This window comes from Equus asinus, chromosome 26 (genome assembly GCF_041296235.1).
Source record: "Equus asinus isolate D_3611 breed Donkey chromosome 26, EquAss-T2T_v2, whole genome shotgun sequence".
Classification (NCBI taxonomy): domain Eukaryota; kingdom Metazoa; phylum Chordata; class Mammalia; order Perissodactyla; family Equidae; genus Equus; species Equus asinus.
Window position 1 is genome coordinate 35383719 of NC_091815.1, and position 18632 is coordinate 35402350.

General features: G+C 48.3%; 1 protein-coding gene across 2 annotated transcripts; it reads right to left on the reverse strand.

The window, feature by feature from the left end:
- Positions 1-1774: 1774 nt before the first annotated feature.
- On the reverse strand, positions 1775-18399 carry LOC106822354 (SIGLEC family-like protein 1). 2 transcript variants are annotated; one of them, XM_044759848.2, is made up of 7 exons: positions 18262-18399; positions 15465-15542; positions 9945-10235; positions 9328-9609; positions 9079-9181; positions 4542-4681; positions 1775-3649 (listed from the first exon to the last, which is right to left on the reverse strand). In XM_044759848.2, the coding sequence occupies exons 3-7, from the start codon at positions 9964-9966 to the stop codon at positions 3600-3602; spliced, it is 597 nt and encodes a 198-aa protein (XP_044615783.1). In that variant the 5' UTR covers positions 9967-10235; positions 15465-15542; positions 18262-18399; the 3' UTR covers positions 1775-3599. The 2 variants fall into 2 exon arrangements, 1 of the variants encoding a protein (XP_044615783.1); XR_011498537.1 differs by lacking the exons at positions 1775-3649; positions 4542-4681 and having other exon boundaries at positions 8822-9181; positions 9802-10235.
- Positions 18400-18632: the final 233 nt, after the last annotated feature.

An 18632-nucleotide genomic window follows, 5' to 3' on the forward strand; every position in this document is an offset into this window, starting at 1 on the left:
TACGTGACTGACTGTTGACCGGATAATCAGAGGACTAGGAGTTTGTCCCAGGGACTCAGACCCTCTCTTTGGCCCCGCTGGGGCATCCTGAGGAGACAGGAGTGAGCTGGGCCTGGATGGGGACAACAGCATCCTCCTTTGATGGATGATGGGTCTCTGCAGTTCAGGCCATTTAGCGCCCACTTCTAGCCTTGGTGGCCCCCCACTCACAGAGCCCCTCCCCGCTCCCCTCCCACCCCCACTGGGTTTATTGGTGTCCCGCTCTGGACAAGGAGTGGCTTGTCTCATCTCTGTGTCCCTGCAGTGCTCAGCACGGAGTGTGGCACATGGGGGCCATGGGGAAATGTTTGCTAGATGAGCAAATGAAGGAAGAATGAGAAACAGTAAGAGAGAGACAGAAAGGGAGGAACAGAAAGGGGGAGAGAGAAGAGGGGTGGCTGAGGTAGAGAATGATATGGAGGTGGAGACCAGGAGATAAACCAGATGGAGAGAAGGAGGAAGGTGGAGAGAGGGAGAAAAGAGAGATCCACAGAGGGAGAGAGAGCAAAAATAGTGGAAAGGAGAGACAAAGCCAGCCTGGGGAATGGACTGTGTGTGACACACCTGCAAGGGCACAGTGGGATCCCCAGCACCACCCAGCCCAGCCTGGCCTCAGAAAGCCTTGGGACAGGTTTGCTGAATGAATGAATGAGAGCGTGTGTCTCTTTGTCTGGAAGTCCCGCTCCTCCCGTCTGCCTGGGGAACCACCACGCTTCCTACAGGACTCAACTCAGGCCTCTCTCTGTGAGCCCCGACCTGCCATGCTGGGAGAGGTGCCTCCCTGGCCTCTGCAGCGCCCATGCCACCTCCACCACCACATGTCCTGCTCTGTCCTGGGCCGTCTGGATCTGCTGCTCCTGCCAGTTCACGGCTGACTCGCCTGCATCTCCTGCACCCCCAGCCCCGGAGCTGGCACCAGACAGCTGTGCAATGGAGGATTAACTCAGCGGGCCTGGGTTGTCCAAACTCTGTCCCTTCCAAAAAAAGGGGTCTCTCCCTTGACCAACTCCTGGGAGGGACCCTCTAAGCCCTTGGAATATTCTGCCTGATAAGAGAGTCTTTGTTTATCTGAGGACCTTGGGACACACCAGATAGTCAATGCTAACAGCGTGATTTACGGGGGAGGCCTTGGGTCATGTGGTGCCACTTGACCTCTGTGTGGGCTGGAAACTAATGTCTAGGTAACCACCCCCAATAAAACCCTGGACACAAAAGCTCAGGCACCTTCCTTGGCTGACAACACTCTGCATGTGCTGTCACACGTGGTTGCTGGGAGACTCAAACGCCGTCTGCATGACTCCACCGGGAGATGCTGGAAGCCCGCTCCTGGTCTCTTGGGGACCCTGCACTGTGTGCCTCTTCCCATTGCTGACTTTAGTAATAAACCCTAGTGGTGAGTAGAACAGCTTTGCTGAGTTGGTGTTTCTAGTGAATTGTCAAACCCGAGTGTGGTCTTGGGGACCCCCAACACAGGAGACATCAGTAAATGTCCGCTGAGGAGGGGAGGAGCTGTGGGCTCCTCTGAGTCCTCTGCATGGGATCTCCCCATGAGCTTCATGACTGCCCTTCAAGCTTTTGATGCTTAGCCCGGTTCAGAGAAGCTAAGTGACTGGCCCAAGGTTGCACAGCCTGGGGCTGGAGCCGTGTCTGTCTGACCCCTTATTGCCCTCTCATGCCTCTCCCTTGACTCTGGAGAAAGAAGTCAGCCCTGTAACCACTTTTTGGAAGATGATCCACTTTCCAATCTTATCTTTATTTGTGGAGCTGCTGTTGGCTCCCTGCCACTCCCACCCCACTGCCCACCCATGGGGACATCACTTTTTTCCTGAAGTCGGTCTCCCTGTCTCCATGATCCCCTAAACAATGAGGCATTGGGCCTCTGAAGTCTAACTCAAGGATGCTGTCACTGCCATGTGTGTCCCTCATGGGGAGGGGGAGCCGCCCAGGAGTCAGGCCCTCTTGCTTCTCTGAGAGCGGGTCGGGTGACCATTGAGGCCTGTTTGCAGGGGAGCTTCACCGGGCCCAGCCTGTGGCATCTTGTCTGGCTCATTTCTCCCTGTCGCCTGCCCTTGCTGGAGTGCTCCGGGGCCCCAACGTGCCTCCTGCTTTAGGCCTGCAATGCCACCAGCCCTCCCAGCATGTCTGCCCAGCTCAGGTGGCCATGCCCCGGCTCCCCAGGAGACCGAGCCCTGCCTTCCCCAGTGCTGGGCCCTCGCCCCTCCCAGATGCTCCCTCTGCACAGCCCTGGCCATGCAGGCTGTGACAACCCGGAGATCCTTGAGGGCACAACCCGGATCTGACTCATCTCTGTATCTCCAACCCAGGGCCTGGCACAGGGGCGGCTTCAGGGGATGTTTGCGGCCCCAGGAGGGAATGAACACCTGGAACATCCTCCTCCACCTGGGAAAGTCTTCCCCATCCCTCCAGACCCAAGGCTCTTCCTAGTGCCCGGGATTCTGCTGCACTTGGCAAGGTTTACCATCCGAAGAACGACACCTTCTTCTGGTGGAAGACGGATTTAGAAAAAGGGTGTCCCCTCTACGTCTATGCTTCTGATTACATTTGCAAATGAGAGGTCCACATATGGCTTTGCTTAGACTCATGCTGCTTTTTAAAAACATGGTCTCAATTAGTAACGTGTTCGAATCCAGAAATTTCACAGTGAAATCTAGACCTCCGGATTCTTCTAAAAATAAATCCAGAAGACCTGGCAATAGAAATGTCATTTCTGCTCAGAGGTGGGAGAAGGAGATGGTGGCGGAGCGGAGTTCACTGGCGCTAGCGCCCCCTTTGGGCGGCACCTGCTCTCCAGAGGGAGGCGGGCCCCCCAGGCCTCTGCGCTCATTGTGTCTCCTGCTGAGCCCCTGGGGGCTTCTGAGTCTGTCACCCCTGCACTAGAGTCTTATAAGGTCAGGAGAAAAAGCCAGGGGCAGGAACAGCTGCTCCAGGCACCAAGGCCCCTGGGATTCAGGGGTCCTGAGGAGGGCATAGTCTTGTGGTGTGGCCTGAGGCACTTTGAGCCTCAGTTTCCGTTTGTGATGTGGGGATGTGGAGGGTGGGGCCTCACGATCCCCAATGTCCCTGCAGAGAGACTTTGGGGACTTCTTTAATGTTTCAGTTGCTTCCCTCCTACGGTCTCAGTTTCTCTCTTGGTAGCATGCTGGGGCTGGATTGGGTTGTTGGTGCCCCTGAGGCTGCAGAAGGGTCGCTGTCACTCTGGGCTCACAGTGCCCGTGTGGCCTCTGCATTAGCAGCAGTCCACCTCCTAGTGCCGCCTCCCTGCAGTGTGCTCTGTGTGTCGTCTGTGCCCCAGGGGTCGGCCTGCCTGCGCAGACGGCCTGCTCCTCAAGGGCAGGGAGCAGGTGTGTCCCCAGAGCGCGCTGATGAGAGGCCAGGCACTCGGAGGCCTCGGGGGACATCTGCCGAGTGAGTGACTGGGTGAGGGCTGAGCTGTGGCCTCTGGTCTGAGAGTCTGAGATGGAGTCGCGGCTCCTGCTCTGCAGATTTGCGCAGGTCTGACTGGGCAGGCAGATCCACACGTCTGCGACGCCACGTGTTTGTCACGATCCATCTGGAGTTCGAGCGGCCACGGTCTTCGTTCTCAAGAGCCCTAGACCGCAGGAGAACCAGATCCTGCCGTTCCCCTGCCGTGGGCAGACCCTTCCCCCCTGGGTCTCCCACAAATGGAGGGATCCAAGTAGCTCCTTGAAGCCTCTCTTCTGAACTGGGTCCCCCCTAATTCCTACGCTGAAGCCCTAATCCCAGTACCTCAGAATGCGAGTGCATTTGGAGACAGACCTTTAAAGAAGTGATTAAGGTAAAAAACGAGGGCCTCAGGGTGGGCTCTAATCCAGTGTGACCGCTGTCCTCAGAGGAAGAGGAGATTAGGACACAGACACACAGAGGGAAGGCCATGCGAGGACACGAAGAGAAGACGGCCGTCTACAAGCCAAGCAGCGAGGCCTCAGAAGGGCCCAATGCTATTGGCCGGCACCTTGATCCCAGACTTCCAGTCTCCAGAATCGTGAGCAAATACATTTCTGTTGTTTAAGCTGCCCAGGCCACGGTACTGTGTTATGGCAGCCCAAGCAGACCAGTAAAGCCCCCTTTCTAGTACTTCCTGTCTTTTCTGGCAGAGTGGCGGCGGCCTGTGGCGGAGTCTGCCTCCCCTGTTGGGGCAGGGGCTTGGTCTGGCATCCCTCGGGTTCTCACTGTCTATGGTGCAGGGCTCCCTGCTGCCGGAAGGGGGCCTCGACTTGAAGAACCAGACAGATGCTCAGCCCGGGTTCTCTGTGCTGGCGGCCATGCATCGTAGTGAGCTGGGGAGTTTGCCGCCAGCGCAGACCCTCTGGGCTCCCGCCCTCTGCAGGGGGGCCCCGGGAATCTTTGTTGATAACGAGTGCTCCTTGGTATTCCCAACAGGCAGTGGGTGAGCGCTGGCCTCAGCTGTGTGGCAGCCTGGCTGGTGGACAGCCCGGGCTCGGACTGGCCTAGGGACTTACCTCCAACTGAGGCCCATGGGGTTTCAGCTTCAGACTCCTTGGGTGTTTCTGGTTCCTCCAGCGGCTCTGGTTCCTTGAGGATCAGGGCCTCTTTGGCCTTGGGGATTTGAGTCTCCTCCCACCATTTAAGGATCTTCATTCTAAGGCAATGAGCCCTGTGGTTAATGCTGTGCTCAGTGGCCCCGGTTCCCAGAGGGAGGCTTAGGCTCGGGGTCAGAAGACCGCATCTCCCTCCATTGGCTGGTTCTGTGACCAGTACTCCCCTTCCCTCAGCAAAAAGGGATATGAATCCGCACTCTCTTGGCCTGGGCCCTCTCTTGGCTCGCAGCCCTCCCATGGCTCCCCAGCATCCCCAGAGTCCCAGCCTTCTGGCCCACTGGCCCTTCATGACTGTGCCTTTCCTCTGCTTCTTTCCCAGCCCCGTAATGTTTGGATACGTATACATTTTTTTTTTCTGGACAGATCTTTTTTGCACCTCTCTTCTTTTTTCAGAGCTGTGTAGTGCTCTGCTCAGTGAGTGAACCGAAGACTAGATAACCAGTCCCTTTCTCTCTTGCCCTGGCAACTGCAAGGGCCTGTTTGCTGGTCCCCTGCTTTGCCTGGTCTGGCTCTTCCCAAGCAGTTTCAAAATGTACCTGGAATTGTGTTTGCATTCAGGTGTGGTGAAGCCAACAGATCAGGGGACAACTACCATTGAAAAGACAGTTTGTTACTCAAAGTTCCAAGAAGAGGGGGCATGCCATAGTGTGCGGGGCCACACAGTGAAGCCCCAGGTTGTCAGGAGGTGGAAGGAGTGAGGGAGATGCATCGCTAGGAGCTTTTACTGTGGTTTCTGTGGGAATGGACACAGCAGGGTAAGCAGACTTAGGATTGGCTCATCGAAGTACCTTGCCCACCTGGACTCGGCCATTGGTCCATGTCAGGCCTGTGGCTCAAGCAGGGACAGTCAGAGTCTTCTCTGGGACTGATCTATCACTACGAGGAAGACAAGTTCTCTTTTAGCTAAAGTTGCTGAGGTAGGAGGGTGTGAACTTGGGACTGCTGCTGGTCACCTTGCCCACTAGGTGGAGCGAGCTCCCAGATATCAAGCTAACACAGAATGAGGCAGAGCCAAGGACAGGGACAGACAGACTCCTGATGACATCATTTGTGTGCCTGGATCCAGTCATGCCTGAAGTGTAGATATTCATGTTATGAGCTGAATTGTGTTCCGCCCTTTCATATGCTGAAGTTCTAACACCCAGTACCTCAGAATGTAACTGTATTTGGAGACAGGGCCATTAAAGAGGTAATTAAGGTAAAATTAGGTTATATGGGTGGGCCCTAATCCATGTGACTCTACTTGCAGATAGGGCCTTCAAAGAAGTGATTAAGTTAAACTAAGGCTGTTAGGTGGGGCCCTAATTCCATATGACTAGTGTTCTTGTAAGAAGAGGAAAAGAAATTAGGGGTGTGTGTGCACAAAGTGACGACCATGTGAAGAGGCAGCAAGAGAGTGGCCATCTCCAGGCTCAGGAGAGAGGCCTCAGGAGAAACCAACCCCACTGATTCCTTGATCTTGGACTTCCAGCCTCTAGGATTATGAGAAAACAAATCTTCATTGTTTAAGTCTGAGACTTAATAGATGGTCAATATGTGGCAGATTAAGGATGGCTGCAAATTTTTGGCACTCTTCCCATGGAGAGGCAGGGTCTATTTCCTCTCCCCTTGATGCTTGGCTAGTCTATGACTTGCTCTAAGGGAATATGGCAGACATGACACTCTGTCAATTCCATGCCTAGCCTTAAAAAGGACTGGCAACTTCTGTCTTGGAAGAGATGAGAGGCCATGCGACTCCATGGAAAGGGAGAGGGGCTCAGCTGAGTCAATCCTAAGCACGTGAGTGAAGGCATTTTGGATCCTCCAGCCCAGCCCAGTTGCCAGCGGAATACCACCAAGTGACCTCAATGGATGTGTCAGGAAGCAAAAGAATCATCCAGCTGAGTCCTACCCAAATTCCTGACTCATGAAACTGCAAGATATACTCAAATGACCATTGTTTAAAGTCACTAAGTTTTGGGTGGTAGTGACATAGCAACAGATAACTAGAACTGTTTCCTTTTTCCTTGAACTTGTTGAGTTCAGCTCTTGTCACCCATAATTGGAAGAGTCTTGACTAATGTGACTCATCTCTCTTAGCTACCAGGGGTCCATTATCCTCCCAAACTTTTCTACCTGTGAAAATTTAAATCCCACTACCTCATGCTCTGCTGGTTCTTCCGTTCCGTCCAGCTTTCTCATGCTCTCATTCTAATCACATGTTACTCTTCTTGGATCTCACGGGTGGAAGCCTCAGTTCCAAGACATCACATTCTCTAGCATCTGTAAAGACTCTCTTGGTTTCTCTTCCTTCTTTCCCTACCCAATTGGGTACAAACAGCAACCCGCTTGAAGTGCTCTCTCCCTCCAGCCTCTTCACCTCCCTTGTCTCCCACCTCATCACCCTTCCATGGCATCCTGTCTACAAAGACCCAAACCTAGATCAATGCTCCCATCTACTTTCTCTTCCAATGACCACTGCTGGGAGGAACACCACACAGCAATGACACTTGATGCCATTAACAATGAATAATCTCCAGTCACTGTTGGGCCTTTGCTGCTGCTCACCAATTGTTTTCCTTGTCCCTGTACACATCCCATTCATTCTCCTCAGTGGCTATTCCAGCCACCCCTAATACCATCCCCACTGTCCTTAGTTCCCTTCCCCGACCCCTGCTCCTACCCACGTCACTTTCAGCAGATGGCCTTGCCATGTTCCTTCACTATGAAAAGAAGCCACTGGGTAGAAAGGCCTCTCTCCACCCACCCAAATCATAACCACCGCCTCAAGATGAACAGGAAAAACACAGAACATCTGCCACTGGATTTTGAGAATAAGGATAACTGGTTGCTTTAGACACTGTTGTTTCAGTGGCATGGTGCTGGAGAGCAAGTTGTAGTGGGTTGAAAAAGGTAAGGGTGATGAGAATCAGGAATTGGTGTAAGCTATTCTCTCTAAAAAAATGTTGGGTGGTACAGAGAAGGAGTTTGTGGGCTGAGATGGGAGAGATTTGGGCATGTTTATATCCTTCAGAGAACGAGCCAGTAAAGAAAGAATGAGTGGAAATTTAGGAGACAGAAAGGATGATTAATGGAATGTGGAGAAGATGGATTCCCAAGCACAAGAGGTGGGGCTAACCTTGGGCAGGAAGAGGGATGCCTCTTTCCCTGAAAAAGGTAAGGATAAATCATCAGTGCCAATGGTGATAACTTTGTAGGTGTTGGGGAGTTGCTTTTTTCCTGTGAAGCGGGTAAACCTTATTGCTGAGAGTGAGAAAGGAGGAGATAAGATAATTGGGGAAAAAGGAAATCATTTGTAATAGTGACAAAGTACTATGTTGGAGAGGGCTCTCTAGAGGTAGGCTGAAGGGTTTCTGGTCAGCACTGATGCCCCCTGACCCCAAGGATGGAGATGCTGAATGGGTAGGGTTCCCTTAGTATTTTCCTTGTACAGACCTCTAACCTAGCACTTGCTTATTTGTCTATATCCCTAGAAAATACAGGATACAGGGTAAGAGGCAGAAAGAAAAAAATAAAATTTGACAAATATTGAATAAGAGCCTCATAGTGAAAAGAAAGGGCAGAGGCAATATATGAATCAATGGTTGAGAATTTTCCAGAGTTGATAAAAGACACCAAAGCATAGATTAAAGAGGCCAAAGAAATATAAATAACAGCAAACAAAAAAAGATATACACACTTAGTCACATCAGAGTGAAATCACTAATGCTAATTCCCCAAAGCCCAGATGGCTATGGGAGCTCTGAAAAGGTACCCAGTCAGTGCCAGGGAAGGTTTCCTAGAGCACATGACTGAAGTCCTAAATGATGAGGAAACATCAGCTAGGTGTGAGAGGGGCACAGGGCTGGGAGATGAAGTGTAGAGAAGGGCGCCAAGCAGAAGTCACAGCACAACTAGAGAAAATTTAAACAACATGATTAATGAACTCAATTTAAAGGCTATATATATGTAGAACACTGCATTCAACAAGTGTAGAATACACATTCTTTTCAAGCCCACGTGGAATATTTATAAAAACTAAACAAAAATTGTGCCACAAAGAAAATAAAGAACTGAAACCAAGCATAGTATATTCTCTGACCTTATTTGATTTAAGCCAGAAATAAAGAGGATTATTAGAAAACGATGTGTCTAAGAAAACCCTCATGGGTCAAGAAATCATAATGAGACAGAAATATTTTAACCAAATGATAATAAAATACTTTATATTAAAATTTGTGAAATGCAGCTAAAGTCACGGCTACAGGGAAATTCACAGCCTTAAATGCAAATAAAGGAAAAGAAGAATGGCTGAAATTTACTGATACAAGAGACCATACCAAGAGGGCAGAAAAAGAAGAATAAACTGGGAAGAATTATAAGGAAGGAAATAAAGAACATAAATAAATGTAGTAGGCTTTAGGAAAGGCTTGCTGATGAATTTTAACTTGATACTCACGTAAGAAGGACAAAGAAGAAGCAGAGTAGTGCTGACGCAATGGATCCATATACAACGCCCTGGATCAGCCCTTTCAAGAACACATTGGAAACTGAATTCTTATCTGGAATCAGAGAGAAGCAAGAGTAGTTTTCCTCCTAAGGCTGCGAAGTTCGAGCTACTACTCTTTCCAGTGGCCCTGTGCCCATCCTCATCCTGGTCCTTAGGTGGTGTTGCTCTAGCCCAGTCACTAGACCTCCGTACACTCACGTGGGATGAGGAAGATGCTTGAAGTGTGGATTCCATATTCGTTCTTCCCCTCACAGTGGAGTTTTGTGACTATTTCTGGATCCCCAGTGAGGCTGATGGTGCTGTTGGCCCAGGGCACAGATACGCTTGAAGTCATGTGGAGGATGTTACTCATGCTGTTCACACTCACGGGAACACGGTCCATCAACCACTGCACGGAGGGTGTAGGGATCCCCTGGAAGGAACAGCTGCACTGCAGAGTCTTCTTCAAGGAACAAGAGGAATAGAGCAGCCTGGGAGGTGCTGTGGGGAGGGAGGGTCAGGAGTCAGCAAGGCACCCTGATGTCCCTTCTCTGTTTCCTCCAGGTCCCAGCCTTCTCCTTATTGGTGATTCACAGGGAGCTTCAGAAAGACTTTCCAGAAGCCCAGAGGGACCGGGACTCCGAGCAGCTCCCCTTCACCCTCTCTCCCCATCTGACTGGGCTCAGTTTTTACCTCTGGCCTTTCAGCCCCAGAAACCAGGGGAAGACGTGACTGCTTCCCAGACTTCTCCACCTTCTCTCCCTGGACTCAGGAATTTCTCTTGGGACCACCATTTCTCCCGGACTCTGAACGTTCCCTGACCCACCAGCACTCACAGACTGCCTGGAGCTTGAGCATGCTACTTTTGGTCAAGTTAGCTAGAGAGAAGTTCAAATGACATCTGATAGTGGTGCCATGGTCCTCAGGCTTCTAGCTGACGTGCAGCACTGAGGAGGAGGTGGAGGAGTTGCTGGAGCTGTCTGTGTTGGAGGGTGTGATGGGCTCTTTCCAGGAGAGGAGTGGGGCTTTGGTTTCTTTGCAGGTGCCTTTGAAGGTACAGGTCAAGGTCACAGGCTCCTCAGCCACAAGAATCTCAGGAATGTGAAGCTCCGGTTTCGGGATCAGGTCTGGAGGAGAGAGACAGATTGCATTCAGACCTTGGAGACAAGGGACCCTCGTGGACACTTCACTGATGCACAGTGTTTCCAGGTTACAGAGTGCTTTCCCACCCATTAGCTCACTTGGTACCCCTCCCCCACTCCGACGACCTCATGGAACCTGGGATTGTTATTGTTGGTTGGCTTCTCACAAGCGTATTTGTGTGGAAGGGGCACCCCCATTGTCTAGATGAGCAAACTGAAGATACTTGCTTAAGGTGGCAGAGCTTGAACCAGACCCTGGACTTTCAAGACCGAGGGTGAGTGAATTTCCTGTGTCTACATTGCCTAACATCCCTTACCTGTCTCCCAGCCTAGACTTCCTAGGCCAGCTCCTATTCTGCCTCCCTCTCTCCCAGTCCAACTCTCCTCTTAGGCTCTGCCCCTTCCCAGCTGATTTGCGATCATTTACGCCTCCATCTCTTACTGGCTGGATGCTGCTGGGCAAGTCTCTTCCCCTCTTTGCCATTTCTATGTAGAAAAATACTTATCAACTGTACTTATCGCATTGTATTATTGTTGTAAAAATGAAATACCTATGGTTATGTAAAGCCCAGTGCCTAGTGAAATAAAAACCACACAACTACCATGACCCCTTCTGGAGTTTCTTGTTTCCATAGCACCCATCGCATGAGACTGAATGTCACCTGAGACGGAAAGTTCAATATTCTCCCTCAGGAAAGCACTCTTGTGTTCTCCTAGATCTGCATAGAATAAATATGCTGTCCCTTTGGAGTATATTGTAGATCAGCTGGGTATAGTCTTTTTCCTCAAGATTCCAAATAATGTGGAATCTGTCCGTGGTATTATCGACCATGGTAGCATTGGTTGATTTGTGTCTACTGGGGAGGTGGTATTTTTATTGAGCCAGTAGGCCAAGATCATGGAATTGCTTGGGGATTCTTCAGGAAATTCAAATATGCCAGAGATTGTAGTGCACAGGCCCTCTTCCATTGATATCTTCTTGACTTTCATCAAAACATGAGAAAGCAACCCTGTGGGGATTCAAGTTGAAAAACAGACTCAGCTAGTGTGCCCCAGTATCCCACTGGTGCATTAAAGGATTAACCTTACCCTAAAAAGGTTTGGCCCTTGTCCAGCTCCTGGAAGGTAGCCTCTAGGCTCTTGAAATATCCTGCCTCATAAGAGTGTCTTTGTTTACCTGGGGCCTTGGGCCACACCAGATAGCCTATGTAACAATGTGATTGATGGTGGGACCTTGGGCCACATGATATCAGCTTGACCTCTGGAAGGGCTGGAGACTAAGGTCAGACGTGGGCGTGATCAGCCATGCCCACAGGACCAGACCCCCAGTAAAAACCCTGGACACCAAGGCTTGGTGAGTGTACCTGCTTGGCAATACTATGCGTGTTGCCACACGTTGTTGCTGGGAGAAGTAGGCACTGTCTGCACAATGCCACTGGGAGAGACAACTGGAAGCTCATGCCTGGTCTCTCCTAGACCCTGCCTGATGTGCCTCTTCCTTCTACTGATTTTAATCTCTATTCTTGTGCTATAATAAATTTTATGAAAATAACTCTTCTGCTGAGTTCTGTAGGTACTTCTTGTAAATCACTGAACCTAGGGTATCTTGGGGACTCCTAAATTGCACCACCCAATCTAGACTGCTGGGTTTTCCACTGTTCTTGTTGTTGGTAGTAAGTGTATCTTTTGACCTTGGCTATGTAGCATCATTTCTGAATCTCAGCTTCTCAACCAGAAAAAGGGGTACGATAATACCAAAGCTGCAATGTTGTGAGAATTAAAGATATTAACTACAGAGGCACATGGCGCTGGTGATGATAACTGCAGACTGTACCTTAGCTGTTGGCTCTTAGTGAACAATTCTTTCTTTTCCTTCCTTCTCCATTTCCTAGGCAGCAACTCTCTCAGGTACAAAATGGAGATATCGGTAAACTTTCTGGTTCCCGAGGCCACTTCTAGTAATGATATTCTAAAATGACTCTTGTAACACCAACCTGTGTAAACGTTTATAGATTTCCAAACACCTTCACAGAAATCAGCTTAAGTCATTCTCATAATGGTTTTGTTATTACTCCCCTAGACAGACGGGGACAGTGAGGCTCAGAGAGATTAAAGGGCCCTGCCCCAGGTTATGGAGGAAAGAGTAACAGCATCAGGCAAATTTCTAGTGACTTTGAGCAAGTTGCTTAATTCCCCAAAGCCTATTTCCTCATCCGCGAAACGGGGATAACAATTCCTCAGGGAGTTGTTGGGTTGATGAAATGGAACACATGGTGGGTCACAACGCCAATCACAGAATATGCACATGGAAGGTGTGTATTATTTATTAGTTATCAAGTACTTAATTCTTTAGGTCCTCACTTCTTCACTTTACTTCAGTCTTGCCCATCTTCCACTCCCACTCACACCCATCTCAGCCCTTTCATGGCTTCCACAGACACCTCCCACCCTGTCTCTCATTCTACTTACCCAACCGCAACAGTGGTAGTGCCATCAGCACCAACAGGATCTCAGGGACAAGAGAGGACCAGGACCTACCCTGCTGCTAACTCTGACCTCAGATCTGTACGTCCTGGAGGAAAGGATTTGGAATGGATGAGGAGAGGGGCAGCAGTAAGAGGCATGGGATGGGGGTATAAATAAATTCACTGCTTACTAGGGGTTATTGTCTCTTCCACCACCCTTAAGGTCTGTTCATCTCGCAAATAGGAGCTTCGTGGGACCAGCAGCTAGCAGCTTCAAGAAGACAAGAGTGTCCCCATGACCCTCTGTGGAGCCCCAACACCATGTCTGTTTTCTTCTCTCCCCCATAGTCTTCACTCCACCCCTTACCACTTTAAAGGGCCTCAAATACCAGGCTGAGGAGCTTGGGCTCTCTCCCCAGTCGATGAAGAAGTCACGGAAATCACGGAAAGGTTTTGATCCATGGGGGAACAGTTTTGGGCATTAAAAAAGTCCCTCCGGGTCTGCATTAAGGAAGCGAGAGTTCAGGAGAGAGACGATGTGGCCTGTGCTGGAACAGTGGCTATGGGGGAAGGAGAGGCTGGGATTTATTTAAGAGATATCTGACCAATAAAAGACATTTCTATGGCTGACAGAATAAATTCTAAACTGTCTTGCCTCGCATCAGAGGCTCTCCATGAATTTGCCCCTCACTTGCCCTATTTCCACTGCCCCCTTCCCTAAGCCTCCGCCATTCCTTGCATGCCAAAGAGGAAAAGGTACCTTTCTACATATGCTCCATACCTTCCTACCTCTGCATGTTTATTGAGGCCACTACCCTTTTCCCAGCATCCTTCTGCAACTCTCTCCTCTGCCCCCATACAGATCCTACCTCTCTTTTCAAGTCCTGGTCAGATGTAATTTCCTTCTGGTATCCTTCCAGGATCTTCACAACCAGCAAGCAGCCTCCTTTCTCACACTCTCTTCCGCACTCCTATCTGTCCATCTCTTTTAGGGCAATGTCTCAGGCAGACCCCGAGAGTTGCTTATGTGATACCCACCCTCCTGTGTCTTCTTAGTATTTCAAATTTGTTCAGGTGATCAAGTCCCCAGTTAAATGAGAAAAACTCTATTTCTCTGCCTCCTTAATATCTCAGGGCTGCCATGTAACAGTTCTGGCCAATGAGCCAAGTACAAGAACAATGCTATTAAATTATTATCAGCAAATAAAAGCCTATTCAGACTTCACCCCATTTTTTTTTTTTTTTTTTTTTTTTTGCCATCACAATTGAACTCTGAAGGTCTGGGGTGTTTTTGTATATAACACTAACTAATGAAATTCCAAATCCTGGTTAAAAAAATGTTTTCATAATAAAGGAAACAAGTGTCAGAAAGAATTGAAGGAGATGTTCCCTTCCCCTGCAGCTATAAATCAAAAGATATAGTTCTGGGGCCGGCCCAGTGGCTCAGTGGTTAAGTGCGCACATTCCACTTCACTGGCCCAGGGGTCACTGGTTCGGATGCCGGGTGCAGACATGGCACCAATTGGCAAGCCATGCTGTGGCAGGTGTCCCACATATAAAGTAGAGGAAGATGGGCACAGGTGTTAGTTCAGGGCCAGTCTTCCTCAGCAAAAAGGGGAGGATTGGCAGCAGATGTTAGCTCAGGGCTAATCTTCCTCAAAAAAAAAAAAAGGAAAAAAAAGATATTGTTCTGTGTTATAAAAGGGTTCAAGGAATCTGATTTGATATTGTGCAAAACTGAGAATGTTTATAAGAATATAACTTATGTTCCCCTCTACAATATAGTTTTATATGAATATTCACGACTGTTACTGACTTGCTCTGTTCTCTGTTAATACAAATCTTCCCTTGGAAGAACAATTTGAACAAAGTGGTCTTATGACACTCCAAAGACATTAGAAATTATTCCATGTCTGTGAAAATGATATTCAAGTAGAATGGCATTCTCACTCGTGGTCTGACTTGATAGTTTCTTGCTCTGCTAACAATGACATTGTAATTGACATCTCTATTTTCCTAAATTGTATACTTGTCTGTATTCTTCTCTTTTCCCACATGTACAATGCAAAAATAAACATCTTGGACTCTGATAGATTTATTATTAAGTAAAGACTTTTGAGAGACTAGCTACTTAAAATATCAAACATATGAGGCTATCTGCTGGAGACTTTGGGGACTTGAGTTTTTCTGATTTTGGCACCACTCTTTCTCCTTGTTGCTTTCTTCTTCCCCAGAATACGCATGTGATACTGGAGGGGCAGCAGCCATCTGGCAACCACGAGGATCAAAGCCACCGACTGACACCAGTATGGAGATCCTGGTTCTCTGACAGCCGTGCGCAGCTGCTATATCCACCCTGCACAGCCCACTGCCGTGTGTCGTCTTTATTTGGTTGTTGTTCTAGCCGGGAAACTGGTGAAACATCCTATGAGGGAATCTACCCAAGAGTGAGCTCCTCGAGAGAAGGCTCTGCCTCAAACAGATCTTTGTGTCCTCCACAGGGCTTAGAAAGGTTCTTGTCTGATAAGTATTTGTTGAAAAAAAATATACAAGCACAAGTCTCTCCTTTCCGGGTACTCTTTTTCCTGGTTTTTGAAGAGAGTTTGCCTGGAACTGGGACGCCTGACTTTGAGCCTCAGCTGTTCATTGTGCCTGGCACCACTTTCTTGCTGACCCACTGGACATCCCCAACCATGCTCTCTCTTTCTGGCACCAGCATAAGGGACAGAAATAAAGAATACTCACTTACCTAGCTTCCCTTGCAGCTAGGAGTGGCCACATGACATAGTTCTGATCAATGTGATGCAAACAGAAGTCTGCTGGGGATCTGAAAATATTTTTAAAAGTCATCCTATTGAGGTATAGTGTACATCAAATAAAAGGTATCCATTTTATCTAGGGTCCAATGAGTTTTGACAAACAAGTGCACACACTTAATGACCACCCCAGTCAAGCTATAGAATGCTTTTATCGGCCTTTTTTTTTTTGAGCTAGTACAAAGAAATCAAATCAGTTTTTGTATGTTGGCCTTGTCTCCTGGAACTCTCTTAAACTCACTCATAAAATCAAGTAGATTTTTTTTTGCAGATTCTTCGGGATTTTCTATGTAGACAATCATGTTATCTGTGAATAAGGACAGTTTTATTTCTTCCTTCCCAATATGTATGACATTTCTTTCCTTTTTTTTTGAGGAAGATTAGCCCTGAGCTAACATCTGCTGCCAATCCTCCTCTTTTTGCTGAGGAAGGCTGGCCCTGAGCTAACATCCGTGCCCATCTTCCTCTACTTTATATGTGGGATGCCTGTCACAGCATGGCTTGCCAAGTAGCGCCATGTCCGCACCTGGGATCCAAACTGGAGAACCCAGGGCCGCCAAAGCAGAATGTGCGCACTTAACTGCTGTGCCACCAGGCCAGCCCCTGGAGTATTATTGACAAAAACATTTCTAACTACAAATACAATTTCTGTAATAGTATAAGGTTCTTCAGGCTATCTATTTATTCTTGAATGAAATATGGTCATTTTTATCTTTCAAGGAATTCCATCCTAAGTTATCAAATTTGTTGGCATAAAGTTACTCATATATTCCCTTACTATCGTTTAAATGTCTTTAGGATCTGTGGTTATAGCCACTCTTTCCTTCCTGATATTTATAATTTGTGTCTTCTTTTTTTCTCTTGATCAGTTTACTCAAGATTTATCAACTGAATGCTTTTTAAAGAACAAGCTTTTGATTTCATTGATTTTTATGTATTACTTCTGTTTTTAATTTTGTTGATTTCTACTTTTTATTACTTCTTTCCTTCTGCTTGCTTCAGGTTTATTTTCTTTTCTTTCAGTTTCTTAAAGTGGCAACTTACCATGGATTTGAGCCCTTTCTTCTTTTCTAATCTAAGCACTGCTTTAGTGACATCTCAAAACTTTCGATATATTGTGTTTTAAAGTATATTCAAATCTAATGTTTTCTAATTTCTCTTGTGCTAGGGGTTGAATCGTGCCCCCAAGAAAAGATATGCTGAAGCCCTATTCCCACATACTTGTGAATGTGACGTAATTTGAAATAGGGCCTTGCGGTGTACCTTTGCAATCAGGTTAAGGGTGGGCCCTAATGCAATACAATTGGTGTCCTTATAAAAAGAGGAAAATTTGGATGCAGAAACACACAAGAAGGTGGTAATTTGAAGACGAGGCAGAACGGGAGTGATGGATCTACGAGCCAAGGACAACCAAGGATTGCCAGTCATCACCAGGATCCAGGAGGGAGGCACGGAACGTGCTCTCCCTTGGAGCCCTCAGAAAGAATCAAGCCTGCCAACGCCTTAATTTTGGACCTGCAGCCTCCAGAGCCATAAGACAATACATTTCTGTTGTCTTAAGCCACTCAATTTGCAGAACTTTGTTATGGCAGCCCTAGAAAACTAAGACACCTTGTGATGTTATTTCTTTGATCCATTAGTTGTTTAGAAGTGCCTTGCTTAATTTCCAGATATTTGTTGATTTTTTAGCTGTTACTAATTTCTAGTTTAATTCTATTGTGGTTAGAGAACATACTTCATATGATGTCAATTCCTTTAGATTTGTTGAGACTTGTTTTACAGCCCAGAATATGTTCTATGTTGGTAAGTGTTCCACAAACCCTTGAATGTGTATCCTACTACTGATGGGTGAAACATTCTCTAAATGTCACTTAAGTCAGTTTGGTTGATACTATTCTATATCTATACCAATTTATACCAATTTTTTCATCTATTTGTTCAATTACTGAGAGGGGTGAGTTGCTGTGTCTAGTTCTCCTGTTAGTTAGCTTAGCTTTTTTTTTTTTTTTTCCTTTTTCTCCCAGAGCCCCCCGGGGTACATAGTTGTGTCTTTTTAGTTGTGGGTCCTTCTAGTTGTGGCATGTGGGACGCTGCCTCAGTGTGGCCTGATGAGCAGTGCCATGTCTGCACCCAGGATCCGAACCTGTGAAACCCTAGGCCACCCAAGCAGAGCGCACCAACTTAACCACTCGGCCACGGGGCTGGCCCCTAGATTAGTTTTTTAAAAAAATTTTAGTTAGTAATTAATTCTCAGAATCTAATTGTTTCAGAGAATACACTGATTTATTTACAACCTCAAATTGAAGACTGAGAAGAGCCCTGGGGTGCCAGCCAGGGCTTCGCCAGTAACGCCCTTTAGGCAAGCGCTGTCCCCTCTCTGGTTTCCCCTCCTTTTCCTCATCCGTAAACCGAGAGGGTTTTTTGCCCAGTGTTTAACGGTCCTGCAGACTTTAACTCTGATCTCTTCCCAGCCTCAATGCCCTCCCAGGCCTTGGCGCACCCACGGGTCATCTCCACAGGCGACCTCCTTCCCCTCCCTCTAAACCATCATTTCCCTTTCCGAATTTACCCCTTCTTCTCGGGTTGCGACAGTTCCAGCCTGGCCCTTCCTCAGCACGTCTCCACCCGGCTGTTTCCTTGAAACTTAACGTTCTCCTCGATTTTTGCTGAGCGCATCAAGTGACGGGCTGGCTGACTTACTCCTATAGAAACAGTGACTGGAGAACTTACTGTCCAGAGGGACGACTCGGACCGGATTTAACGTCTCACGACCAGCCGGATGAACTGATGATCCTTGGAACAACCGTATGCACCACGGCCGAGTGACTCACCGAGAAGCGATTACGGCAGAGGAAGGTTAACTGACTGGTTGGCTCACAACCAGCTCAGGAGGCCGCCTGGGAGTCCCCGAGCCTCACCAAGGTCCCAACAGCCAGAGGTCACACGAGGCCAGGACGCCCTCCCGCTGCGAAACCCTGCCCCACAGGCGCTCCAAGGAGCATGCGCGAGTCCGTCGGAGCCAATCAGGGCCTGACGATGCGCGCGGGAGCTGCTGGGACCTCGGGCGGGGTTGGTTCTCGAACTCGTGGGTCACCAGAGCC